This window comes from Aquarana catesbeiana, linkage group LG08 (assembly GCF_042186555.1).
Source record: "Aquarana catesbeiana isolate 2022-GZ linkage group LG08, ASM4218655v1, whole genome shotgun sequence".
Taxonomy (NCBI): Eukaryota; Metazoa; Chordata; class Amphibia; order Anura; family Ranidae; genus Aquarana; species Aquarana catesbeiana.
In genome coordinates this window covers 286,632,472-286,658,020 of record NC_133331.1, presented here as the reverse complement: position 1 = coordinate 286,658,020, position 25,549 = coordinate 286,632,472, and the positions used below count along the sequence as shown (strand labels likewise).

Sequence of the window (25,549 nt, the reverse complement as noted above, 5' to 3'; positions counted from 1 at the left end):
TACCATTCCAAGTCGGTATCTTCACATGGCATTTTTCACCACAGGATATTCCATCACCCAAACAAAAGCTCGGATCAGGAGGTTGCCGCAACCCCACAATTTAATCATTGGTCATTATGAAATACAGTATGGCTACACCCCAGTGCATATGGTAGCATATAGTCTAATAGCACCTCTACAGCTACATGAGTGTTTCACAACCCTCCTCACCGTATACAGACTGCAATACAGGTTTACAGTCCCAAAACTGCAGAATCCTTCACTTTAGTTTTGGATAAACTGGAAAATGACCAAGACCATTGTGAGATTCCTTCTCCATGACTGGCTACCGTTATCATCAGTTGCTCCTTCCCCATGGGGAGCCCCAGTATGCTCTGACAGCATCAGGCCAACAGAATAGATCAACCTTTTACCCCAGGGGAAACCTCAAAATTATTTTCCAGTCCTGGGAAACCCCTGCTAATACCAACTCATTGTGGGTCAGTCGAAAAAAATGCCCCTTACCCTAGAGGCTAGCGGGAAGAATATTACTTATATTGGTGGCCAGTGGCAAAAATTCCCCTTTTTCCCTTATAGGGCCTACACACGGTCGGACTTTGTTCGGACATTCCGACAACAAAATCCTAGGATTTTTTCCGACGGATGTTGGCTCAAACTTGTTTTGTCTACACATGGTCGCACAAAGTTGTCGGGAAAATCCGATCGTTCTAAACGCGGTGACATAAAAAAAAGTACGTCGGGACTATAAACGGGGCAGTAGCCAATAGCTTTCATCTCTTTATTTATTCTGAGCATGCGTGGCACTTTGTGCGTTGGATTTGTGTACACACGATCGGAATTTCCGACAACGGATTTTGTTGTCGGAAAATTTTATCTCCTGCTCTCCAACTTTGTGTGTCGGAAAATCCGATGGAAAATGTCCGATGGAGCCCACACACGGTCGGAATTTCCGACAACACGCTCCGATCGGACATTTTCCATCGGAAAATCCGACCGTGTGTATGGGGCATTACAGTGGTGGTCAGAATGCCACCCTTACAGACAGCTCAAAAGATCATTTGTGTCATGCAGTGACCTTGGTTCTGGAACTATGGTGGCATCATCAACTTGGAGGTCCACAACTCAATGAACCCCTAGCAACCTGAAGGGCCCTTGGTTGAGAATAGCTGGGCTAGATACCTGGGATCTAATGTCCTTCTTTAGCTCTGTCAGATTGTTTATGAAAGTTCTCATTTATCCAGGTCTTGATATATCTAGTAGTAGTTAGTGACATTCAACTAGACTTGTTCTGTAACGTTGAAGACGTTTCCTAGTTTGTTCAAGCCACTTCTTCATTTCTGAATCAGAGGTTTGGAGAAGCCACAAAACATCTTCAACATTACAGTTCAAGTCCTATTGAATGTGACTAACAACTACTATCTATTCTGTCAGATTTTTCATCAGATACTTGACCATAGACATGCACAATTCTTCTGTTATGAATTTAAACTCGGACAGAATAAGACTAGAACAGAATAGAATAGAAAATAAAAGACTAGATAGGAATAGAAATAAACAGAATAGACTATAAAATAAAGGAATAGGATAGAATAGAATACAACAGGATAGAATAGAATATAAAATAAAGGAATAGGATAGAATAGAACACAACAGGATAGAATAGAATATAAAATAAAGGAATAGGATAGAATACAATGGAAAATAAAAGAATGTAATACAAAATAAAGGATTAGAATAGATAATAAAATATAAGAATAGAATACAATAAAATAAAAGAGAATAGAATAGAACATAAAGAATAGAATAAAATAGAACAATTACAGCCATCTTTCAAAATTCTAATTGATTGGAAAATAACGAATATAGGAAACTAATCCAAATATACGAAAAACAAATTCTGAAAGCGAATCATTGTAACATAACGAATATGATGAAATGAAGTTAATTAACTTAAAGAATCCAAAACTAAACCAAACAAATTTTTCCATCGTGCACATCTCTACTTGACCATCTCTTTGTTGGAGACGTTTTCTAGTTTTTTCAAGCCACTTCTTCACTTCTGGTTCAGGGGTTTGGAGAAGCTACAAAACGCCTTGAATTGAATGCGACTACCACTAGATATTCTGTCAGATTGTTCAGCAGATACTTGACCATCCCTTTGCTTAGAAAACCTACAACCTTCTCCAAAGGCCAAGTTCCAATAAGTCACCCCCGTAGTGTTGTTGATGAAAAACAAGCAATTGTGACCAGTGGTAACTGTACATATAAAACACAAGTCCATGCTATGATTCACCAATGAGAACTTTATTTTATGAATGCCTTGAGATGTCCTAGGAATAAAGGACAGTCTCCTTTCCCTTTTGGACATTTCCCCTCCATTTCTGTCTGGATGACGCAACTACGAGAGAAAGGAAAACAGGGAAGGGCAGAAAGTTAGAGTTTAAACTATTTGGGTGGGCCGGCCTTTCAAACTGCCTAATTTTGATCACACAATTGCTCTACATGACGATTCAAGCTATGAAACACCAAGGTTTTACTGCGGCTTCGAGGGGTGTGCGTTCTCTGGTGGAAAATTAGTGTCGCTTTTTGGGCAAAACATTTCCAGCACTCCGGGCAGGAAAAAGGCTTTTCGCCGGTGTGAACTCTTAAATGCTTATCACGATTTGCTTTACTGGAGAAGCATCTGCCGCACTCGGAACAGGGAAAGGGCTTCTCGCCGGTGTGGACCCTATGGTGTGTTTTAAGTTGCGACTTGAGGCTGAAGGATTTTCCGCACTCAGTACAGGAAAAGGGCTTTTCTCCGGTGTGGGTTCTCTCGTGTCGGACAAGTTCTTGTTTTTTTATGAAGGCCCTCTTGCACTCGTAACACGAAAATGGCTTGTGGTCTGAGTGAACTCTCTGATGGGCAGTGAGTTGGGATTTCTGGGTGAAAGACTTTCCGCACTCGGAACACGAGAAGGGCTTTTCCCCGGTGTGAATTCTCTGGTGTGCAACCAGGTCACAGTTTTTTATGTATGATTTTTTGCAGTCTGGGCAAGAATAGATTTTTTTACCGGCATGGTCCCTCTGATGGACATGGAGTTCATATTTTTTATTGAAACCTTTCCCACACTCAGAGCATGGAAACAGAAACTCAGCTTTATGATTTCTTGGGTTCTGGTCGGGTGCATGAGAACGTTGTACCATGGTATTTTCTTCTTCATTGTAGTCTGGAGATGAAATAAGACATCCCTCTAAGGTATTCCAGGCATCGTATGCACCTATTGAAAAGCATTGTTTGGTTAATAGTAGCAGCATGTTCATTGCTGGTGGTGTAGGTACATTGATGATGATGTTCTTAAGAATTTTATAACGTATCATAGATAGAAGATGTGTTCTATATGGATTAAACTATTGATTTTTTTTTCTCTTTGAAACATAAAACTAATAACAAAATGAAGACTTTTCCAAGTTAGCCTAGCCAGTCATTTACAAATAAAACATCATCCTTACATTTCTGGTCTACCATTCACAACTGAGTCCCCTTTCACAGGATCCTATGGTATGAGGACACTGCACACCACCAGCTCAGCGTGTGGTACTATGTAAAAATGGCCTCAGCCTAGGTTCTTCCCCATGCCCCTGTCATATTTTTCCCCACCCACGGGCCTTTACGATTAAGCCCTAGGCAGGGCAAAACGCATCAGTGGTTTGGCATAGCGGGAGCTGAGGACATTTTCACATAGTACCACATGCTGAGCTGGTGGCGTGCAGTGTCCTCTATACCATAGGGCTCGGTACTATCTGGATAAGCTGTCAGGATGGCCACGCCCTTATCTAGTTGTGGATCACCGGAACTACAGTGTTGAAGGGCACTTAGATCAGCACCGCAGGTTGCTGAGGGTTTCCATGAGTCCTTTTATACTGGATAGTGTGAAGGTCTACTGATACTTTCTCTTTGTTCGTCAATCTGCATCTCTATACTTACCCATACTATTATCTAGACAAGATTCCTCCTTAGTAATTGTCACCATCATTTCAGCTTCCTTCATAGATGGTTGCTCGCCCCTCACATATGTCTCATTTTCGTCTTTCACTTCAATTTTTATACCAATCACTTCTTTCCCCTAAAATCAGAAAATAATTGTAAGCATTATTATTCTAAATTTTAATGGAAGGTTAGAATCTAATACAATAGCAGCAAAACAAATACTCTTGCGCACAAATGTGTTGACCAGGCGATCCAAAGTTCAGAGCGGATAATATCTTTAGGCCTTGCTGCCCTCCAGAATAGGGGTATCCTAGCAGTCAAAAAAGAGAATAGAAAAAAAGAGGGCGCACCAGCATTGCGCATTATCCTTTGATATATTTATTAGAAGAAAAAGTATTAAAAACTACTCACAAGGATGGAAAGAAAACCACAATGTAACAATCTTTGGCTTATGACAATCCGTCTACTGATAGCAGTCTCCAGATCCTGAAGAGAGGACATGCGAACCACTGCTGGCAGCAGAGGTTCACAAGTCCTCTCTTCAGGATCTGGAGACTGCTATCAGTAGACGGATTGTCATAAGCCAAAGATTGTTACATTGTGGTTTTCTTTCCATCCTTGTGAGTAGTTTTTAATACTTTTTCTTCTAATAAATATATCAAAGGATAATGCGCAAGGCTGGTGCGCCCTCTTTTTTTCTATTCTCTTTTTAGAATCTAATACAGTTTAGAGCTGGAGTTTGACATCCTCAGTCTACCTGATCATGGTGAGGGATGGTGTGATCTTCCTGTGTGGAATCCCAGGAATACAGAGGGCAGGGACATCTCTCTGGTGGGTTCCCATTACTAGATCCATCTGTAGGAAATGCACATATTTGCTGATCTTAAATACATTGTTTCTAGGCATTTATGAGATGAGGTCCAGTAGGATCCTCCATACTGCTCTCTCCTTTACAATAAAGTCTCTTCTTACCCGGTGATGTGAATGGCGGCTGATTCTCCATCATGGCGTCCTTGTAAAGAGCCTTGTGTCCTTCTAAATAATTCTCAATTAATCCATTCTCCTCTTCTTCTTTTATCTCTTTTTTAATATTAAAATTTCTTCCTCCCTGAATGTCAATGTCAACAAAATAGTAAATGCAGCTAATAGCATATGCAGCTAATGTGCAGATCATAATGTAACTTTTAATGATTGTCAGTCTAATACCTGACCATGGTGAGAAATGCTGAGATCTTCTTGTGCAGAACACAGAGGATGGGGACATCTCTCTGGTGGGTTTCTGTTACTGGATTCACCTGTAGGAAACACATACACTGACTGAATACGTTTTTTCTTTGATAATTACATGATGGTTGTAACTCCATACTGCTCTCTCCTTTACAATATGGTCTACTCTCACCTGGAGGTGTGACGGGGGGTTGGTTCTCCATAATGACATCCTTGTAGAGATCCTTGTGTCCTTCTAAATACTCCCACTCCTCCATGGAGAAATAGACGGTGACATCCTGACACCTTAAAGGAACCTGACACACACAATGATACCGTCACCATTCAGACACATCCCTTGTCTAACACTGGATAATGTCCTAGAATTCCCAGCACTGCTCACCTCTCTTGTCAGCAGCTCAATGATCTTCTTTGTGACTTCTAGAATCTTTTTTTCGCTATTTTTATCAGATATCAGGGAAGAGGTTGAAGGAACCATACAGGGGTTTTGTCCATTCTCAGATATCATTTTCACAACCGTATAACCCTATAGGAGGTGAGGTATCACAATCATGAAGTACCAGAAGTTATTCATTAGATTTAAATTGACCAGGCATGACTTTCTAATTAAAACAACATTACCGACAAAAGATCGAAATGGGTGAAATCTGCACAATCATTGTTCACAATCAGTCAAACTATCTAAATTTTTCCACAGGAAAAGGTCCTCTTTGTCCACAATGCATCAAGAGATCTCCATTTTCCAGCAGGAAAACACTCTTGTTGTCCATAATAAGTCAATCCATCTTCTAGCTGTAAAAGGCCCTTATGGTCCACAATGAGTCGAGACCTTCATCCTTTAGCAGGAAGAGGTCCCCACTGTGGCCAGAGATCTCCATCTTCCAGCAGGAAGAGGTCGCTGTTATCCCCAACAAGTCAAGATAACTCCATCTTCCAGCAGGGAGAGGTCCCCACTGTCCACAATGAGTCAAGATCTACATCTTCCAGCAGGAAGAGGTTCCTACTAGTCCAGAGATCTTCATTTTATGCCAGGAAAAGACCCTCAATGTCTACAAGAAGTCGAAACATCTCCATCTTCCATCAGGATTAGGCACTCTTTGTCTACAATGAATTTAGAGGTTTCCATATTCCAGCAGGAAATGCCCTAGTCGAGAAAGCTCCATCTTCCAGCAGGAAAAAGCCCTGGTTATCAATAAGTCAAAAGATCTCAATCTTTCTGCAGGAAAAGTCCTTCTTTAACCACAATGAATCAAGAGAGCTCCATCTTCCAGCAAGAAAAGGCACTCATTGTCCGTAATGAGTCAGAAATCTCCATCTTCTAGATGGAAAAGGCCCTCGTTGTCCACAATGAGTCGAGATCTGCATCTTTCAGAAGAAAGAGGTCTCCATGGTCCACAATGAGTCCAGAGATCTACATTTTCTGTCAGGAAAAGGCCCTCATTGTTTACAAGAAGTTGAAACTAGATCTCCATTTTTCATCAGGATTAGGCCCTCTGTCTACCATGAGTATAGAGATCTCCAATGAGGGCCTTTTCCCACTGGAAGATGGAGTCCTCTTGACTCATTGTACACGAGGGCCTTTTCCTGCTGAAAAATGGAGTTCCCTGGATTCATTGTGGATAATGAAGACCTCCTTCTGGAATATGCATTTGTACTCATTGTGGACAATAGGAACCTCTTCCTACTGCAAGTGTTTTTCTTAGTTTACTGTGCCTTGTGGTGACACCCACCAGAAAATTGAGAAATGGACACCCTGATCAATATTGTATCTTGTGGATTTCCTGAATCAATTTTTCTTTAATTTCTCTGAAGATTTGCATCTTTCAATGAGTCAAGAGAGCTCCATCTTCCAGTAACAAAAACCCTCATTGTGCACAATAAGCTCTCGTTATCCACAATGTGCCCAGAGATCTCCATCTTCCTCCAGGACAAGGTTCACATCTATACAGAGTCAAAGTGTCTCAATCTTCCAGAAAGAAAAGGCTTTTCCTAGAAAGCCAAAAGGTGAGAGAAACGCCCACAGATGGCAGTAAAGTTTGTTTCTATTGGGACACTTATGGCCAATTTAGAGTCACCAGTAGACATGAAGCTTACCAAATTGGCCTACAGATAGCCATGGTCTCCACAGAAGTCCTTGATCTGACACCAGGTGAGTGAAGTATGAGGGCTTTACAGTATAAGCTAAGTGGGTTGTCACCCAAGGGTAGGCTGATCAGCTAATTAGAGGTAAGTATTCTTGTACAGAGGGGATGAGAGGAAATTGTGGGCAAGTGGTACCAAGTGGTACCTGGACACAATGCAAATGTTCATATTTAAATCTAAGTGTGAACAAATTCTATTTTGTCTGCAGGAAAAAAAAAAAAAAAACTAAAAATGTGGTTTATTTATAATATAGTGACAGGAAAAACCTGTAAATTAATATTTGGTTGTGTAGTCATAGCCGTAAAATGGTCCTCACCTCTCCGGTCAGCAGGTAGAGGATCTCCAGGGTGAACTGCAGGATCTGCTCAGTGAGGGGATTACTGTTCTCCTCCATAGCTCACACTCACTTCTGTAGCATTGGTGTGCCTCCTCCAACACTCAGCATTATGGGTAAGAGGAAGTCTCTCCAGTGATTGGTTCTCATCAGCCATTTTGTTGTAGCCCACAATTCAATAGAAATCAATCTGGAGAGAATCTGCCGAAGATTAACCCAGACTGGGAGCAGTTCGGAGATCCCACATGAACCCAACTCCAGCTCCTCCACATTCACTGTACAGAATTACACAGCAAACATTCTCAGCAGACTCAACTCTTTACTGCCCCCCCCCTTACATTAACCCTTTACTGCCCTTGTCTCACATCTACTGTACATTAACTTCTTACTGCCCCCCCTCCCATCTACCGTACATTATCCTTTACTGCCCTTTCCTCCCATCTACCGTACATTACCCTTTACTGCCCTTTCCTCCCATCCACTGTACATTAACCCCTTAGGGACCTCCCATCCACTGTACAATAACTCTTTACTGCCCCCTCCCATCCACCATACATTAACCCCTTATTGCCCTTCTTCCATCCACTGTACATCAACCCTTTACTGCCCTTCTCCAATTCCATTTACATAAACCTCTTTCTGCCCCTTCCATCTTATGTACATTAACCCTTTACTGCCCCTCTTCCATCCTATGTAAAATAACCCTTTAGTGTCCCCATTCACTGTACAGAATTACACAGCAAATATTCTCAGCAGACTCAACTCTTTACTGCCCCCCTCCCATCCACCTTACAATAATCCTTTACTGCCCCCCCCTCCATCCACCGTACATTAACCCTTTATTGCCCTCGCCTCACATCTACTGTACATCAACCTCTTACTGCCCCCCTCCCATCCACCGTACATTACCCTTTACTCCCCTTTCCTCCCATCCAATGTACATTAACCCTTCACTGCCCCCCCATCCAATGTACATTAACCCTTCACTGCCCCCCCCATCCACTGTACATTAACCCTTCACTGCCCCCTCCCATCCACCTTACATTAACCCCTTAGTGACCTTCCATCCACTGTACATTAACCCCTTACTTCCCTCGCCTCACATCTACTGTGAATTAACCCTTTACTGCCCCCCTCCCATCCACCATCTTCCTTTCTCTGTACATTGGACATTTACTGTCCCCTCCACCTCTAAATATATTTAACCCTTTTCACTTCCCCTTTCCCATTCACTTAACAATAACTCTTTCTGTGTTTGTTAGCCCTATAATCCTCCCCTCCCATTCACCACACATTAACCCTTCACTGCCCTTGCCTGTTCTCTGAATATTAACTCTTTTTTACCCTCCCTTTAAAAAGGACATTAATCCTTTGCTACCCTTCCGTTCTCCGCACATTAACCCTTCGTTGTCCCCTCTCTTTACCCCAAATTACAAATATTACTGTGACCCTGGTGAGAGTAATCCATGTTGTATTGATGATGACTGAATAGCCCTTTCCAGAATGATGACCCTTGAATGGTACAAAATATTGACATTGTAACATATAAAATCTGACTAAAAGGGGAATAAACCGATATGGTGCAATCAGATCGTAACATGTGTGACCAGATTATTCCTATAAAGTTATAAAAAAAACAAAAACAAAACAAAAAAAAAACACACACACAAGACTCGGAGCAATTCAGACTTTTTATTTAGTTATAAAAATTAAAAAATACGAACAGCAGACAACCATCCAAGTGTTCATCTGAGTTTTTAAACCATAGAACATTCTATTCCCCGTTTCTGTTGTTCGTTCCCCCCCAAGTTGGTGACGGGTGGATGATCCCTTTAAGCTGCTGACAGATTGTGTAGGGGGGGCTGAGGTGGGACCCAGGTGGTATGTGAATGCTCATTCATTAACCAATGGGCAGGCTGGAAGGGTAATACAGGGAACTTCATATGCTGAATAGTGGTATCAACTTCCTGAATCACAAATATCTCGCCAGGTAAATATATTTCCATCAATGTTCCAAATAGGTATTAGCTGCAATGTTGGAGTTTTGCTTTAAGTCACCCCTTGCACAGTCCTAGAGGTGAAACGCTATTGGAAATGGTTTATAATGACCTTTATTATTCCTAAACATACCCAATGTCCACCGAGCTGGTAAACACACGATTTCTTGAATCGTAAAACTTATCTACAACCAAGAATGAAAATTGTAATATACTGCATTCGTTTTCTTTCCGTTTTCAATCCTTTTTTTTTTTTTTTTATTACCTGGTGATCCTTAAACACACTTCCTGTCCCAGGGTGACAACACTCACCGTATTGTATCTCTGGAGGAGCAGGGTTGTCACTCTAGAACAGGAATACAGAACACCTCCTTCTCTCCATAACAAAAAGGTGGAAGTTTTCTGTAGTCCAGAGTAAGAGCTGAGAACAAAGTAAAAGTGCAGCAGAAGAAGTTATCAGTTCACAAGCTTTCTGGCAGGATCAAAAGGGAGCAAATAGCAGAAGTTCATTCTTGGGATTTGCATAGCCTTCAAGTCTAGAGCATAAACCCTCCACCTCTTCAAAGGCTAAAATTTCCCCTTCAACCTCCATCAAGCCCTGCAATGACCTTCTACAGCTCCACCGCCCAGACTGTAGGACCTTTGGGAAAGGATCCTTCTCTCCTGTTGTGTCCTGTTCCTCTACATGTTTGTTGGGGAGGTGATGAGAAATAAGCCTTCAGCCCCTTTCACACATACGGACGCGGTTACCCGTTTTTCATCCATCCGTTGACGGATGAAAAAAAAAAAAAAAAAACAACAGACATCAGTACATCTCTATGGAAAAACGGATGGAAACAGACGATCATCCATTTACATCTGCATCCATTATTTATATAATTATCAAAGCCCTATTTTTGTTCCGTTAAAGAAACAGAACGGACAAAAATAACAAACAAATGGATGTGAATGGACAAAGGGTCCATTTTTGCATTGGTAGTGGATGTAAAAAACTGACGTAAAAACTGAGGAGAAACTGATAAACAATAAAAAAACTGATGTAAACTTCATTCGTTTTATCCTTTAAACAACCGTGACTGAACTGATGTAACTAGCGGTCCACATGTGTGAAAGGGGCCTTAGATCATATAATAGAAGTATTGCAGTTCCTGGTAGACATCAGAATGAAATCACCTGAGAGTCTCTTCCATCTCTGTGAGACCAATGGCGAGATCCCTGTGCCGAGTTCCTGGGTCTTCACACCTGCTGTGTCCATTATGAGGGGTTTCCACCATCCCTGTGCTGAATTCCCAGGTAAGCACACCCTTATGAGGGGTTCCCACCACCTCTGTGTTGGGTTCCCAGGTCAGCACTCCATTATGAGGGGTTCCCACCACCTATGTGTTGGGTCCCCAGGTCAGAACTCCATTATGAGGGGTTCCCACCATCCCTGTGCCGAGTTCCCAGGTCTGTACACCTGCTATGTCCATTATGAGGGGTTCCCACCATCCCTTTGCTGAGTTCCTGGATCTACACACCTGCTGTGCCCTTTATGACGGGCTCCCACCATCCCTGTGTTGAGTTTCCAGGTGAGCACACCATTAAGAGGGATTCCCACCAGGAGGATAGGAATAAAGCCATGAATTATGGCCAGAAAACTTCCAAACTGAATTTATTATTGGTTCTATATTGTAAAGAATTCAACAGTTATGGTGACATTCCCAGATGAACATATCACATATTTATAGTGGAAAGAAACTATGGCAGGGCAAGCTAACCAATGGAGTCCCAAAGAGATCTAGAAGCCAACAAGTGGCAAAACCCACCAGGCTCATACTTGATGATGCAAGATTGGTCATCATCATCATTGGCTGTGGGATTTCTGATGTAAAACAAGCTGCTCTTCCTCTGAAAAACTTTTCCGGCACTCCGAACAGGAAAATGGCTTCTTGCCGGAGTGGAGTCTCAGATGCTTACTTAGGTGCGCCTTTTGCGAGAAGCATCGGCCGCACTCCGGACAGGAAAAGGGCTTCTCACCAGTGTGGACCCTCCGGTGCAAAGTGAGAAGGGTCCCCGACTTGAATGACTTCCCGCAATCAGAACAAGGGAAGGGCTTTTCCCCAGTGTGGTCTCTCTGGTGGAGAATGAGGTGTGACTTTTTCTTGAAGGACTTTTCACACTCAGAACACGAGAAGGGCTTTTCACTGGTGTGGACCCTTTGGTGGGTGTTGAGTTCCGATTTCGTTTTGAAGGACTTATCGCACTCTGTACATGAATATGGCTTCTCGCCAGTGTGAACCCTCTGGTGGACCTGAAGCTGGTATTTTTTTACGAACAGCTTGTCGCAGTCTGGGCATGAAAAGATCTCCTTGCCCGTATGAGTCCTCTGATGTACATAAAGGTCACATTTCTTTTTGAAAGATTTCCCGCACTCCAAGCAGATCAACGATCCCTCTTTTATACTAAGTTTCTGCAGCTGCTCTTTCTTTTTCAGGAGCTTGTCCCGCCGTTTCTCCAGGTGGTTCTGCTGGTGTATGATGAGCGTGTGCTTTCGGGTGAAACACTTCCCGCACTCCGGACACGAGAACGGCGTCTCACCCGTGTGGATCCTCTGATGCGTTGTTAGATGATACTTTTCTTTAAAGCTCTGCCCACATTCAGTGCATGAATAAGGCCTCTCGTCTGTGTGATGTCTCAAGTGATGGACCAGCCCTGACTTGAATTCAAAGGATTTCCCACAATCCGGACAAGGAAAGGGCAGCAGACCAACGTGATGTTTTTGGTGCTTCAGCAAATTTGATCTTGTTGTGAAACATTTCCCACACTCCGTGCATGGAAACAGGCGCTCCCCTACATGGGTTTTCTCATGGATGGCCAGTGATGATTTTGTTCTAAAATATTCATCACATTCAGGACATGGAAATAGCCTAGTGTCTCCAAGTGTTACCACATCTGAGAAACCTCCCATGAGACTATTGGGAGTGATGGTATTATCTTCTGCATAGCAACCCGAAGGTAAAATAAGGGGTCCCTCTAAGGTATTCTGGACATCGATTCCATCTGCTGGCAAAAAAAAAAAAATAGTATTAGCAATAAATTCAGCTCCAATTCCTTATATTTTGGTCTAGTGATCAACAGTTTCACAAAACTCTGGTATGCGACGGTTTTCAATCCCAACATTGATATAAAAACAGAAATAAAATGTACAATACGATAGTATCTCCATCTCATTTGTTGGGAACGTGACATTATATTTAGGAATGGAGATGAACCTTTTTATATGGTGGGGGGTGCACATTGCAGGGGCTTCTATCCTTAAGGCTTCTATCTCTAAGTGATTCTTTCTACAAGTGATATGCACTTCATTCTCTGCCTCACCTGATCATTCCTTCTGTCTCTTTACAGGTATGTGTCAGCTCATCCACATCTTCCACCGTTAACTGAAATTGGAATCTGCCTGCTGTCTCTGTGTGTGTGTGTCTCTGGTATGTGTCAGCTCATCCACATCTTCCACCGTTAACTGAAATTGGAATCTGCCTGCTGTCTCTGTGTGTGTGTGTCTCTGGTATGTGTCAGCTCATCCACATCTTCCACCGTTAACTGAAATTGGAATCTGCCTGCTGTCTCTGTGTGTGTGTGTGTCTCTGGTATGTGTCAGCTCATCCACATCTTCCACCGTTAACTGAAATTGGAATCTGCCTGCTGTCTCTGTGTGTGTGTGTGTCTCTGGTATGTGGCCTTCTCTATCTGTTGCCCTGTGCGAACAACCATGACATTATTTGTTTTTCTGGACTGTCTTACCTAAGTTTTATGTGTTGATCTTGTCTTGGCCTCTTGCTATTCTGACTTTTGAAGCAAAAAGTTCACTTTGATTGCCAGGCACTCTTATAGTCACTCATGATTAATTAACGAACTTCAACCCCACCCCTATAACAGTATATATTTGAGCATCCTTAAGGGGTCAGCACATTGCTGGGGGGTGCACATTGCAGGGGCTTCTATCCTTAAGGCTTCTATCTCTAAGTGATTCTTCCTACAAGTGATATGCACTTCATTCTCTGCACTTCAGCGATTGCACGAAGCAAACAATTACAGCAATCTGCACTGGAAAGCAGCTAACAGACTACAGGTGACCCTGTCTCTCTCTTAAGCTCTCCTTCCACTCTGTAACATGCACTCTCTACCACTACTTCTGACACTCCTGACCTCTCTCCTCAAACTCTCTTACCTTCACCCCCCCTCTCCACCCGCCTGCTTATACATATCACCCTGCCTTCTGTCTTCCCCCTACTACTGCTCTTACCAACTCTCGCTCATTCTACATCCATACACTGATAAAACCTCCAGTACTCTGAAACATGCCCCTTCACATAAATCACAGTCCCACATTACCTCCCTCACCCTCCTGCTTCTCCTAATCTCTGGTGACATATCTCCAAACCCTGGGCCACCATCATCTGTCATTGCCCATTGCTCCCATCCCCCTACACCCTCTGGCAGGAGCCGCAACCCACAGAACTTGGTCTCTATTCCTCTTTCCAATACCAGCCCCCCCTTTTCCTGTGCCCTGTGGAATGCACGTTCTGTCTGCAACAAACTCACCGCCCTCCACGACCTCTTCATCACAAATTCCTTTAACCTACTTGCCATTACTGAAACCTGGCTTCATGAATCGGATACTATTTCTCCTGCTTCCCTCTCCCATGGGGGCCTTCTCTGGACTCACTCCCCCAGACCAAGTGGACGGAAGGGAGGTGGAGTGGGAATCCTTCTAGCTCCATGCAGCACCTATCAGGTTCTTCACCCACCTCCCTCTCTGATACTCTCCTCTTTTGAGGCACACTGCATTCGTCTTTTCTCTCCCATTTCTCTAAGAATTGCTGTCATCTACCGGCCCCCTGGACCGGTATCAGCCTTTCTTGATGACTTCTCTGCCTGGCTACCCTACTTTCTCTCTTCTGAAATCCCCACAATTATTCTTGGGGACTTCAACATCCCTGTCAACACTAACACTACTATTACTTCTAAACTTCTCAGTCTAACCTCATCGCTTGACCTGAAGCAATGGATACAGGCTCCTACCCACTCCAATGGCAACACCCTTGACCTTGCCTTCTCCTATCTGTGCACTCCGTGCAACCTTTCCAACAATCCACTCCCACTCTCTGATCACCACCTTATTAGTTTTGCTCTCTCCTTGTCTTCCACCTCTTTTCCCTCCAACCGCCTAACAGTTACACGCAGAAACCTTCGCCACCTCAACCCTTCTCTTCTCTACTCTGCTACTGATCACCTCTATGACAAAATCTCCCCCCTGTCCTGTCCCAACCTAGCTACTTTCGTTTACAACAGCTCACTGTCTTCCTCCCTAGACAAGCTGGCCCCCCTCACTACACGCAGAATTAGGCCCCGACTGCTACAACCCTGGCAAACAGATGACACCAGAAGTCTCAGAAAACGTAGCCGCGCTCTTGAGCGCCTGTGGCATAAGACTAAGACCCAGGAAGACTTCACACAATATAAATCTGCCCTCCTAAAATACTACTCCTGCCTTCACACTGCCAAACAGACCTACTTTATCACACTCATCAACACCTTCTCATCCAGTCCACGTCAACTCTTCTCTACCTTCAACACTCTACTCTGTCCTCCACTGCCTCCACCCACCAACTCACTCACTGCCCAGGAGATTGCCAATCACTTCAAAACTAAGATTGATACAATTCATGAGGAGATCGCCAATGCGCAAAAACCTCCCCCATGCAACACTCCATGTCCACAGATACAATCATTACTTCCCTCATTCAACCCTGCTACTACTACTGAGGTTGCTAAACTTTTATCTAGCACTCATCTAACCACTTGCCCCCTGGATCCTGTTCCCTCGCAAATGCTACGCTCACCCTCTGACTCGATTCTACGCTCTCTAACTCACATTTTCAACCTCTCCCTCTCTTGTGGCATCTTCCCAAACTCTCTAAAACATGCGCTAGTCACCCCCATACTAAAAAAGCCCTCACTGGATCCCACCAATCTCAACAACTTACGTCCCATCTCCTTACTCTCCTTCTCCTCCAAACTTCTTGAAAGACTGGTCTACAACCGATTAAGCGACCATCTGACCATGAATAAACTTCTTGATCCCCTTCAGTCCGGTTTTCGCCCTCAACACTCCACGGAAACTGCTCTCCTTAAACTCTCAAATGACCTACTAATGGCTAAAGCCAATGGACACTATTCTGTACTACTTCTCCTGGACCTCTCTGCTGCCTTTGACACAGTGGACCACCCCCTCCTCCTCAAAAAACTCCACTCCTTTGGTCTCCGTGACTGTACTCTTCGCTGGTTCTCATCCTACCTATCCCACCGCTCCTTCAGTGTCACTTACAACTCTACTTCCTCTTCTCCTCTTCCTTTTTCCGTCGGGGTCCCCCAAGGTTCTGTTCTCGGACCTCTCCTTTTCTCAATCTACACCACCTCCCTGGGTCAATTGATTGCCTCCCACGGCTTTAAATATCATCTCTACGCTGATGACACCCAAATCTATCTCTCCACCCCCCAGCTCTCTCCATCTGTCTCCTCACGCATTACCAACTTATTAGCAGACATATCAGCCTGGATGTCACATCACTTTCTCAAACTCAACCTATCCAAAACCGAGCTCATGATATTTCCTCCCTCAGGTGCCACTTCCCCTGATCTCCCTGTCAAGATCAACGGCTCAACTATCAACCCATCTCCCCACGCCAAGGTCCTAGGTGTAATCCTGGACTCTGAACTAACCTTTCGACCCCACATTCTATCACTATCCAAAGCTTGCCGCCTCTGTCTTCGCAACATCTCCAAGATACGCCCCTTCCTAACCAATGACACCACAAAGCTTCTAATCCACTCCCTGGTCATCTCCCGCCTTGACTACTGCAACTCCCTCCTCATTGGTTTACCTCTAAATAGGCTATCCCCACTTCAGTCCATCATGAACGCTGCGGCCAGGCTCATCCACCACACAAACCGCTCAGCGTCTGCTACACCCCTCTGCCAATCCCTCCATTGGCTGCCACTCAGTCACCGAATTAAATTCAAGATACTAACTATAACTTACAAAGCCATCCACAACCTGGCCCCTAGCTACATCTCTAACCTAGTCACAAAATACCAACCTAATCGTTCTCTTCGCTCCTCCCAAGACCTCCTGCTCTCAAACTCCCTTGTCACCTCATCCCATGCTCGCCTTCAGGACTTCTCCAGAGCCTCCCCCATCCTCTGGAATGCTCTTCCCCAATCCGTCCGATTTTCTCCTACCTTATCCACTTTCAGACGATCCCTGAAAACTCATCTCTTCAGAGAAGCCTATCTGGCCCCCACCTAACAACTGTACATTTATCTTCTCAATCAGCACATCACCCACAGCTATTACCTCTTGTATCTCTTAACCTTCCCTCTTAGATTGTAAGCTCTAAGGAGCAGGGCCCTCTGATTCCTACTGTATCAAATTGTATTGTATTTGTACTGTCTACCCTCAAGTTGTAAAGCGCTACGTAAACTGTTGGCGCTATATAAATATTGTATAATAATAATAATATGGTGTACAGGATCTTCTCATGTGTTGGGAACATGACGTTATATTAAGGAATTGAGATGGGCCTTTCATACGGTGTACAGTATCTCCACCTCATTTGTTGGGAACATGACATTATATTGAGGAATGGAGATGGACCTTTCATATGGTGTACAGTATCTCCTCCTCATTTGTTGGGAACATGACGTTATATTGAGGAATGGAGATGGACCTTCCACCTCATTTGTTGGGTACATTAGATGGTGGGGTAAGTACATCAATGATGTTCTTGTGGACAAGACTTCACAATCTTATCATAAATGAAGGATTTTCTCTATGCAGATGAAACAGTGCTCCACTTTAACGAGAAAGATCCCATGTATGACCAACACATTCAGACCTTGAAATTATCATTACTGTATTTGTGGTTATATAGCCAGGATTAGTTTAACTACACTTTAACAAGGTGTTTTTTTTTTTCTCAACTAACGTTTGCATCCCTTTGCTGGTCTACATTTTATAGTCTAAACTGACAGATAATGAGGGTCTACTCAATCACTTTCAGGCTGGGTTCACACCATTGCGAATTGGGTGGGGGCTCCCCCCATCCAATTCACAATAGCAGGAGATTTTGACCAGCTCTCTTTGGAGCCAGTTCACATATCTCCACTGCGGCTCTGGTACAAATTTGCACAGGGGCCCTGTGTGTCTTTTGGTCCGTTTCAAGTCCAAATTCAGCCGAAAATTCAGGCTGAAATCGAACCCGTAACGGTGAACCAGGACGCACAGGACCCCTGCTGGGAGCCGCATTGGTATTAGGTGTGAACCCAACCTCAGTCGATATGCATACCTTTAACTGGCAGACCTACAAAAAAATGGTGAGCTGCATTGGGAAGCGTTCATGATCTACAGTACCGGTTTCATTATCTAGAGAAGGTTCCTCCTTTATAATTGTAACCAAAATGTCAGGATCTTCAGATGACTGCAGGTCATCCCTCTCGTAAGTCTCTTCTTCGTCCGCTTCAACCTTGATTTTAAGATTAATCAGTTCTTCATCCTAATCCCAGAAAATAACAGATAATATCTTTAACCTGTATGCAGTAATATACTACAAGGAAGAATATAAACTCAAAACCGTCTGAGTTCTACTGTACTTCACCTACCTGATCATGGTAAGGGATAGTGAGATCCTCCTGTGTGGTATCATGGGAATAAAGAGGATGGGGACATCTGTCTGGTGGGTTCCTTTTACTGGATATATTGGCTTTAACCTCAAGTTTCATATCTTCCCTCTAAAATCATAAAAATGATTGCAAGCACTAATGACCTACTGAAGAACATAAGTCTAATACAGTTTAGAGTCAAGCTTCATATCAACATAGTCCCACCTACCTGATGATGGTGAGGGATAGAGTGATCTTTCTGTGTGGAATCCCGGGAATACAGAGGAATGGGGCCTCTCTCTGGTAGGTTCTTTTTACTGGATACATCGGCTTTATCCTCAGTTTTCAAATCTTTCCCCTAAGAATCACAAAATGAGCACTATTGAATCTACAGAAGAACATAGTCTAAGACAGTTTAGAGTCAAGCTTGATATCAACATAGTCCCACCTACCTGATGATGGTGAGGGATGGTGTGATCTTCCTGTGTGGAATCCCGGGAATACAGAGGACAGGGACCTCTCTCTGGTGGGTTCTTTTTACTGGATACATCCGCTTTAGCCTCAGTTTTCAAATCTTTCCCCTAAGAATCACAAAATGAGCACTAATGACCTACAGAAGAACATAGTCTAAGACAGTTTAGAGTCAAGCTTGATATCAACATAGTCCCATCTACCTGATGATTGTGAGGGATGGTGTGATCTTTCTGTATGGAATCCTGGGAATACAGAGGATGGGGACATCTCTCTGGTGGGTTCCCATTACTGGCTCCATCTGAAGGAAACACACACACTGACTGAATACATTGTTTCTATGTGTTTATCAGATGATGGGGGATCTAGGTGGACCCTCTGTACTGCTCTCTCCTGTACAATAAAGTCTCCTCTTACCCGGTGATGTGAGGGCCGGCTGATCCTCCATCATGACGTCCTTGTAGAGATCCTTGTGTCCTTCTAAATATTCCCACTCCTCCATAGAGAAATAGACAGTGACATCTTGACACCTTATAGGAACCTGACACACACACACACACACATAATGATATAGTCACCATCCAGAAACATCCCTTGTCTGTTACTGGATAATGTCCCAGAATTCCCGGCACCGCTCACCTCTCCTGTCAGCAGCTTTGTGATCTTGTTGGTGACATCTAAAATCCTTTTTCTGTTACGCGTTTCGGGTTTCAAGGACAGAGATGAAGGAGCTGTAATGGGGTTGTCTCTATTCCCTGATGTCATTTTCACCACTATATGATCCTGTGAAGAGAGAAAGACAACAGTCATTATTAAATTTGAAGAATATCAGTTAGTCCATGTGGGGGGGTGGCCAAAAAAAAAAAAAAAGTCACCCTAATGCCATGTGTTGTGGCATTGCACGCATTACCACAACGCTAAGATATAAATGGGCTCTTAAAGTTTTCAGATCTTCATCAAGTAATCCAAAATATTGGCCAACCAGTGGACACAAGACCCTTCTTTCTTTTTCTAAACCAGGAGACCAGCAGCTAGATATCGGTAAAGGTAACTGTTGTATATGTAAACTGTAACATTGAACTTCTCTTATTTGCTCCACTGAAAGGTTTTCGTTATATCTGTTCTATGCAAAAAAGTAAAAAAAAACACCAGCTGACCTGCCAGAATTCCAGTGAGCTGATAACTTCCTGTGCTGAGATCTTATTAATTGCATTATTCCCGAATATCTCCAAGGACTACTAGACGTGCTACAAATTTTCTTTTAATTTTGGATACATTTGTTCATATAAGAAGAATTTTGTTTCGTCATATTTGTTATGTTAAACCGATTTGTTTTTGGAATTTGTTTCGTATCTTCAGCAGTCTGAGTGGATTTGAAAAAAGTTGGAGTTTTTTCCATAACATTGCCATACATTCGATAGATTAACAAATCGGACGGATTCAAATCAGAAAGATTCAATATTTTCAGACGCTAGTCCAACCCACCAAGTGAAAATGGCATGAACTGATTGGACAATATCAACTGGCGTCATGTGCATCCGAATTACCGAATTTCATTCCATTCGTATCTATTCATTACTCGAATCTGAATTATCAAACAGTTTTCTAAAATTAAATTAATTTCCCATTGGGCCCAAACTACTATCACCACCCGAATGAAAGATGAGGAGAGAGGAAGGTGGCAACTTTGCCACCCTGAGAAATAGATGCCTGATGCTGAAAAGCCCAAGGAGCACTAACGGACCTGGTAGAGTGTGCCGTAACAGGAAACGGAGGAACCCCATACTTTAGGCTATAGGCTTGAATGATAGCTTGCCAAATCCACCTAACAATGGTGAAGGACAAGAAGGAATCCAATTACAGAAAAGAGGCAGTAGATGAGAAGTAGATTCTCACAGTGTGCACCATGTCATGACAGTGGAGAGAAATTTTGTTGGGATGTTTCAGAGAAGGACCTAAGGAGGGGAGCATAATGTCTTTACTGAGGTAGAAGGAGAAAACCAGCTTAGGGAGAAAAAACGCTTTAGGTCTCAGGACACCCCTGTGCTTGTGTAACTAGAGGAAGGGCTCTTTACAGGATAAGACCATGAACTCAGGGACCCTCCACGCAGAGGTGATTGCTATGAGAAGAGACACCTTGCAAGTGAGGTCAGACAAGGGAATATCCCTAATATTTACGGAGGGTGGCCGCTGAAGGGCCAATAGAACAAGGTTAAGTTTCCATAGAGTCACAAGGAAATGTACAGATGAAGAAAAGTGTGCAACACCCTGCACACGTGGCTTAACTAAGGAATGGGAGGCCAATGGTCTCTAAAACAGAATGACAAGGCAGAGTTTTGACCTTTAATGGTCCTTAAAGTTAGATGCTACTAGAGGAAGGATCGGAATGCGTCCCATGGTGTACTTTCCATGATTAAAAGGGTAGAGATGACCAAATTCGATATGTCCCTGTCCTTTAAGACCTGGTCTTCAACAGTATGCCATTATAGCCAGAGACCAAGAAGCACGATTTTGAAGGGCCCATGGAGAATCTGCCAGAAGTCAGAGTGTATCCACATACCATGTCTTCCTGGGCCAATTCACTGCAGTGAAAATTACCATAATGTCCTCTATCTCAATTCTGCAGAGCAGAGAAAGATGATGTAGAGGAGAAAAGGCACAGAACAGGTGGAACTGATCCTATGGAGCCACCTGAGCTTCAGCTGTGAAAGTCCACAGATCCCTGGGCCTGGCAACAAACCTGTCCAGTTTGTTGTTGAACCCAGATAACAGAAGATCCATGTCCAGCTTCCTCCACCTGTGGTAAGGGGCTTAGAACAGATGGAGAGCCTATACTGCCTGAACCAGATGCCAATGGAAGAGAAAAGTTGGATTGCATTTTTCCTGCCTGGGATGTGGATGGAAAACGGGACCAGGACAAGAAAGCATCAAATCCACTTCTCTGCAAACAATGCAACTTCTGGTGAATCCTTGATGGTTGATGTAGGCTTCAGCTGTGCAACTGGATTCTTGCTGGGTGACCTTGCAGCATTCAAGAGACAACAGAAGAAGACGGGGAAGTCCACTACACCAAGAGGGCATCCAGGACTGGCATGCATAATGAGCACTTTCGACGTATTTGGGGGGGGGTTGGAAACCCACCACACCAGGTAGAGTCTGGTCTTAGTTGAGTTGCAAGGGTCTGGAGTAAAACTGAGTATATGGTAGTGCCTTGTAGGAGGCTACCATGGAGCCCAAAACCATCCTGCAGGCATAAATTGAGGGTCAACCCTGGGACTGAAGGGCCCAGGCACCTGAGCAGAGGGACAAAAAAGTTTGTCTTAGAGCAGGAAAATTCTGGACAGGACCTAGCCAATGACAGGCCCAAGTACTCCAAAAAACCCAGAAGGCTGTGGACAGGCCAAAGGGAGGCTGTGCAGTGATTAGACACAGCACAAGCTGATCAGCGGGTACCGGCCAATGGATGACTGCCGACACCCACTGATTGGGGAGGAGGAGGGCAGGACAGAGCTCTGTCAATGTAAATGATGCAGAGCTCTGTCCTGTCAGCGGGGATGTGCTGGTTTTTGTTTCCCTGCAAAGCACCACATAGTACACATAAACACTGGCTAGGCACACAGGTAACCCTTTGATCGCCCCAAATGTTTAACCCCTTCCCAGCCAGTGTCATTAGTACAGTGACAGTGCATATTTTTAAAACTGATCTCTGTATTAGCGTCACTGGTCCCCACAAAGTGTCAAACGTGTCAGTTAGTGTCAGATTGTCCGACGTAATATCACAGTCCCGCTAAAAAAGTTGCTGATCGCCACCATTACTAGTATTAAAAAAAAAAAAAATGCCATTATATATCCCATAGTTTGTAGATGCTATAACTTCCACACAAACCAATCAATATACACTTATTAGGTTTGGCATCTTTGCCCTGGGCTCTGGATGACCTCGTCCCGGCACTGCCCGTACTCTATGACTTAAAATTGACAATTTTTTTTTAACTGCCACCCCCTCTGAAAAGCGATTGGTAGGGGATGTTCGACGTGCGGTCAGGAGGCGATAGGTTACCCCTGAATCACCTGTTTTAAAATATCACCCCACCCCAACATTCTCTGTATCCTGGGTGGGAAGAGGGGGAGAACAGTTGGACTCCTTTAAACTAGTGGCAAAGACTGCCGCTCCTGAAAAGCGACCCCCGAGCCTTGGTCGCTTTTCAGAGGTGTTTGACAGATAGGGCACCTCCTCACTGCCTGTTTTAACCCCCTAAATAACGGCAGTACTCCGCAGCAAGAAAGCACACTGCATATGGTTGCAAGGCAGTTGAAGTGTGGGCCCATTTAATTGAATAGGTAGTGGCTGTCGAATGCAATGGGGGGGGGGGGGGGCACCTAATTCCTGCTGCAGCCGTTCAGCAAGCCATCATGACTGGGGCATGTGCATGAGCCATGGATCTTCAGTAAAGGGTCCAACGCTTTATTAAACGAGCACAGCAAAGAACAGCAACGTTTCGGAGCCACGCAGGACCCCCTTCATGATGGCATTTGTGCATCCTCGGGGGTGGGGGGGGGCAGTAAAACCTTGTCTCACCCACATGTTTATAACCCCCCGCCCTAACACTAGCAACATTGTTTACGGTTCCCCTGAAAAGCGATCTGCAGTGGATTGCTTTTCAGAGGACGGTGAAAAGAGGTTTGAGGTTATACTGCCGCCCCCTGATGCCTCTTTTTTTTGTAGAGCCCTATGGGGATTTTGTATGGGGGGGGGGAGCGCACCACAACAGTTGCAGCGCCGCAGTCCCATTCACTTACATTGGAGAGTTTGCTGCCTGTCACACCCGGCTGCACTGGAAGCATTGTGGCCATGTGTGCTGCCGGGGGGGGGAATGCAGATCGCCTGTTTTTACCGCCCCACGAAAGAAGTGTTGCTCAGGTGCAAAGACGCTTGTGTCGTGCATTTATTAAGGGCTCGTTCACACTTGCTTTGCTGTATGAAACATGACCCACACTCAGATAGCTCCTCAGGCAGCAATAGACAGGAGGTGAGGAGTCGTAGTATTGCCCCCCTCAATCGCCTGTTCTAACCCCTCAAATGCCGCAGACCGTGCGCATAGTGCGCAGTTGCGGGCTCGGTTGCAGCGCGGCCCCATTCACTTGAATAGGTTGAGGCGGTAGCGCCCGCCTAGCGCAACTGGTGGGGGGGGTACAAATTCTTGCCGCAAAGCATCCTGGCCGTGGCATGTGTACACCCCTCAGCGGCAAAAGAGGGAGCGGCTGAGGAGGGGGCGTTATAAACACAATAACGGCCCCAACCGCAAATGTAAAACAAGTTCTTGGGCCTTGCGAGTTTTCTAAAACGCACAAAAATTTGCAATTTTTTCCGCAAACTGCGGTTTCGATGCCATTAATTGGTAAGTGTGGGTAGTAGATGCGCGTTTTGCCACTACAAACACGTACTGAAAAAAAAAAATGGCCGATGGCGAGCGAAAATGGAGCTACTTTGGGGCGTTTGTCACACGTAGGGCGCCCATTCCAGTAAAAAAAAAGGTGGGACGCGCAAAAAGAAAAAAAAAAAAAAAAAGCATGCAACGCTCTGCAACCACAAAGGTTCTAGAGCTACTTTGATGTGTTTGGCGTGCGAAGACGTGTGCTTTTTAGTGCACGACACATTTTAATGCATGAAAAACGTGCAAAAAAAAAAAAACGCTCAAGTGCGAATGGGGCTTTAAAGTCAGCGGGGCCAAAAATATATAACACTGCTTTTTAAAAAAATAAAAAATAATATAAAAAAAACCCCAAAACACTCGCATACCTTTTCGAGCCACTGAGCATGGAGACGCTTGAAAATATTGAAAATAAAAAAAAAAAAAAAAAAAAAAATCGCTTCCTGTTGCTGAGTGTCGTACGTAGGCGCAAAATCGCTCGGGTACAAGCGGTGGCTAAAGGTGTCTAGAAAGGACAATTTGTAAAACAAAAGAAAAAGGAAGAAAAACACCAATTTTTGGGGGTGATTTGTCACTGAAAACCAAAGAAATAAAAAGGAGCGGGCTTGGCGCCAGAGCTCCCAGAATCCTCCTCACCTCCCCGGTCAGCAGGTAGATGATCTCCAGGGTGAGGTTCAGGATGGTCTCGGTCAGCCGGTTGCAGTTCTCCTCCATGGCTCACAACCTCCTCCACTCACTTCCTGAACAAGCAGCTTCCACCCTCCCACGCTCAGCATTCTGGGTAAAAAGCCAAACCCTTTGCTGCCTGGTTCAGCTCGGCCATTTTGTTGTAGACCAGGAGGAACTCTTAAAATTGCTGTTTTCTAGCAATATCTGTTTTCTATCAATATCTGCCAAAACAAAACAAAACAAAAAAAACAAAAAACAAGAGAGAACAAATTCAATTTCCTCAGCTTCTCATATGTTCATTTAACTGCATTCCTAGAGGTCTCCACATTGGGGGGGGGGGGGGGGGGCTACTGCAAAATGGCCACCACCATACGCTTATAGTGATTTCCTGCTCCAGGTACCACCTCATCCCTTTAAACCCTTTAAACCTGAACACCTTTGAATTACACTGAGGCTAACTTGATGCAGATAAGGCACCAAATGAGTTTAATTACCACCTTAATCAGCCACAGAACCTGTGTAATCAATATGTATTTGGGTTTAAAGGGATGAGGTGGCAACCCTAGCTCCAGGTGATCTCGTCTTTTGATGTCCCACCAGTCTACAA

General features: G+C 44.1%; 2 protein-coding genes across 4 annotated transcripts in view; both read right to left on the bottom strand.

The window, feature by feature from the left end:
- Positions 1-2,283: 2,283 nt before the first annotated feature.
- LOC141106603 (uncharacterized) lies at positions 2,284-7,807 on the bottom strand. The gene is made up of 8 exons (XM_073597513.1): positions 7,656-7,807; positions 5,580-5,723; positions 5,370-5,493; positions 5,177-5,265; positions 4,943-5,078; positions 4,728-4,825; positions 3,968-4,106; positions 2,284-3,260 (listed from the first exon to the last, which is right to left on the bottom strand). Exons 1-8 carry the CDS (start codon positions 7,731-7,733, stop codon positions 2,476-2,478), a joined length of 1,593 nt encoding a protein of 530 aa, XP_073453614.1. The 5' UTR covers positions 7,734-7,807; the 3' UTR covers positions 2,284-2,475.
- A 1,545-nt stretch (positions 7,808-9,352) lies between these two features.
- The window catches only part of LOC141106577 (uncharacterized), an 18,440-nt gene continuing 2,243 nt past the window's right edge, over positions 9,353-25,549 (bottom strand). Inside the window, exons 2-10 of one of the 3 annotated variants that reach the window (XM_073597462.1) lie at positions 24,910-25,163; positions 19,481-19,624; positions 19,259-19,337; positions 19,045-19,142; positions 18,823-18,951; positions 18,600-18,728; positions 18,371-18,499; positions 18,123-18,264; positions 9,353-12,712 (exon numbers count right to left, since the gene is read on the bottom strand). In XM_073597462.1, coding sequence (XP_073453563.1) covers positions 11,514-12,712; positions 18,123-18,264; positions 18,371-18,499; positions 18,600-18,728; positions 18,823-18,951; positions 19,045-19,142; positions 19,259-19,337; positions 19,481-19,624; positions 24,910-24,987 — 2,127 coding nt within the window. In that variant the 5' untranslated portion in view covers positions 24,988-25,163 and the 3' untranslated portion in view covers positions 9,353-11,513. Of the gene's footprint in view, positions 12,713-18,122; positions 18,265-18,370; positions 18,500-18,599; positions 18,729-18,822; positions 18,952-19,044; positions 19,143-19,258; positions 19,383-19,480; positions 19,625-24,909; positions 25,164-25,549 lie in introns of all 3 variants that reach the window. The other 2 variants (XM_073597460.1, XM_073597461.1) reach the window with 2 other exon arrangements.

Bases quoted from the DNA above. Each gene is read 5' to 3' on its own strand.
- LOC141106603 (XM_073597513.1), bottom strand. From the start codon at position 7,733: ATGGAGGAGAACAGTAATCCCCTCACTGAGCAGATCCTGCAGTTCACC. The intron at 5,494-5,579 runs GTGAGCAGTGCT...TGTGTGTGTCAG, and splicing joins TTGAGCTGCTGACAAGAGAG to GTTCCTTTAAGGTGTCAGGA. The intron at 5,266-5,369 runs GTGAGAGTAGAC...TGTTTCCTACAG, and splicing joins ACCCCCCGTCACACCTCCAG to GTGAATCCAGTAACAGAAAC.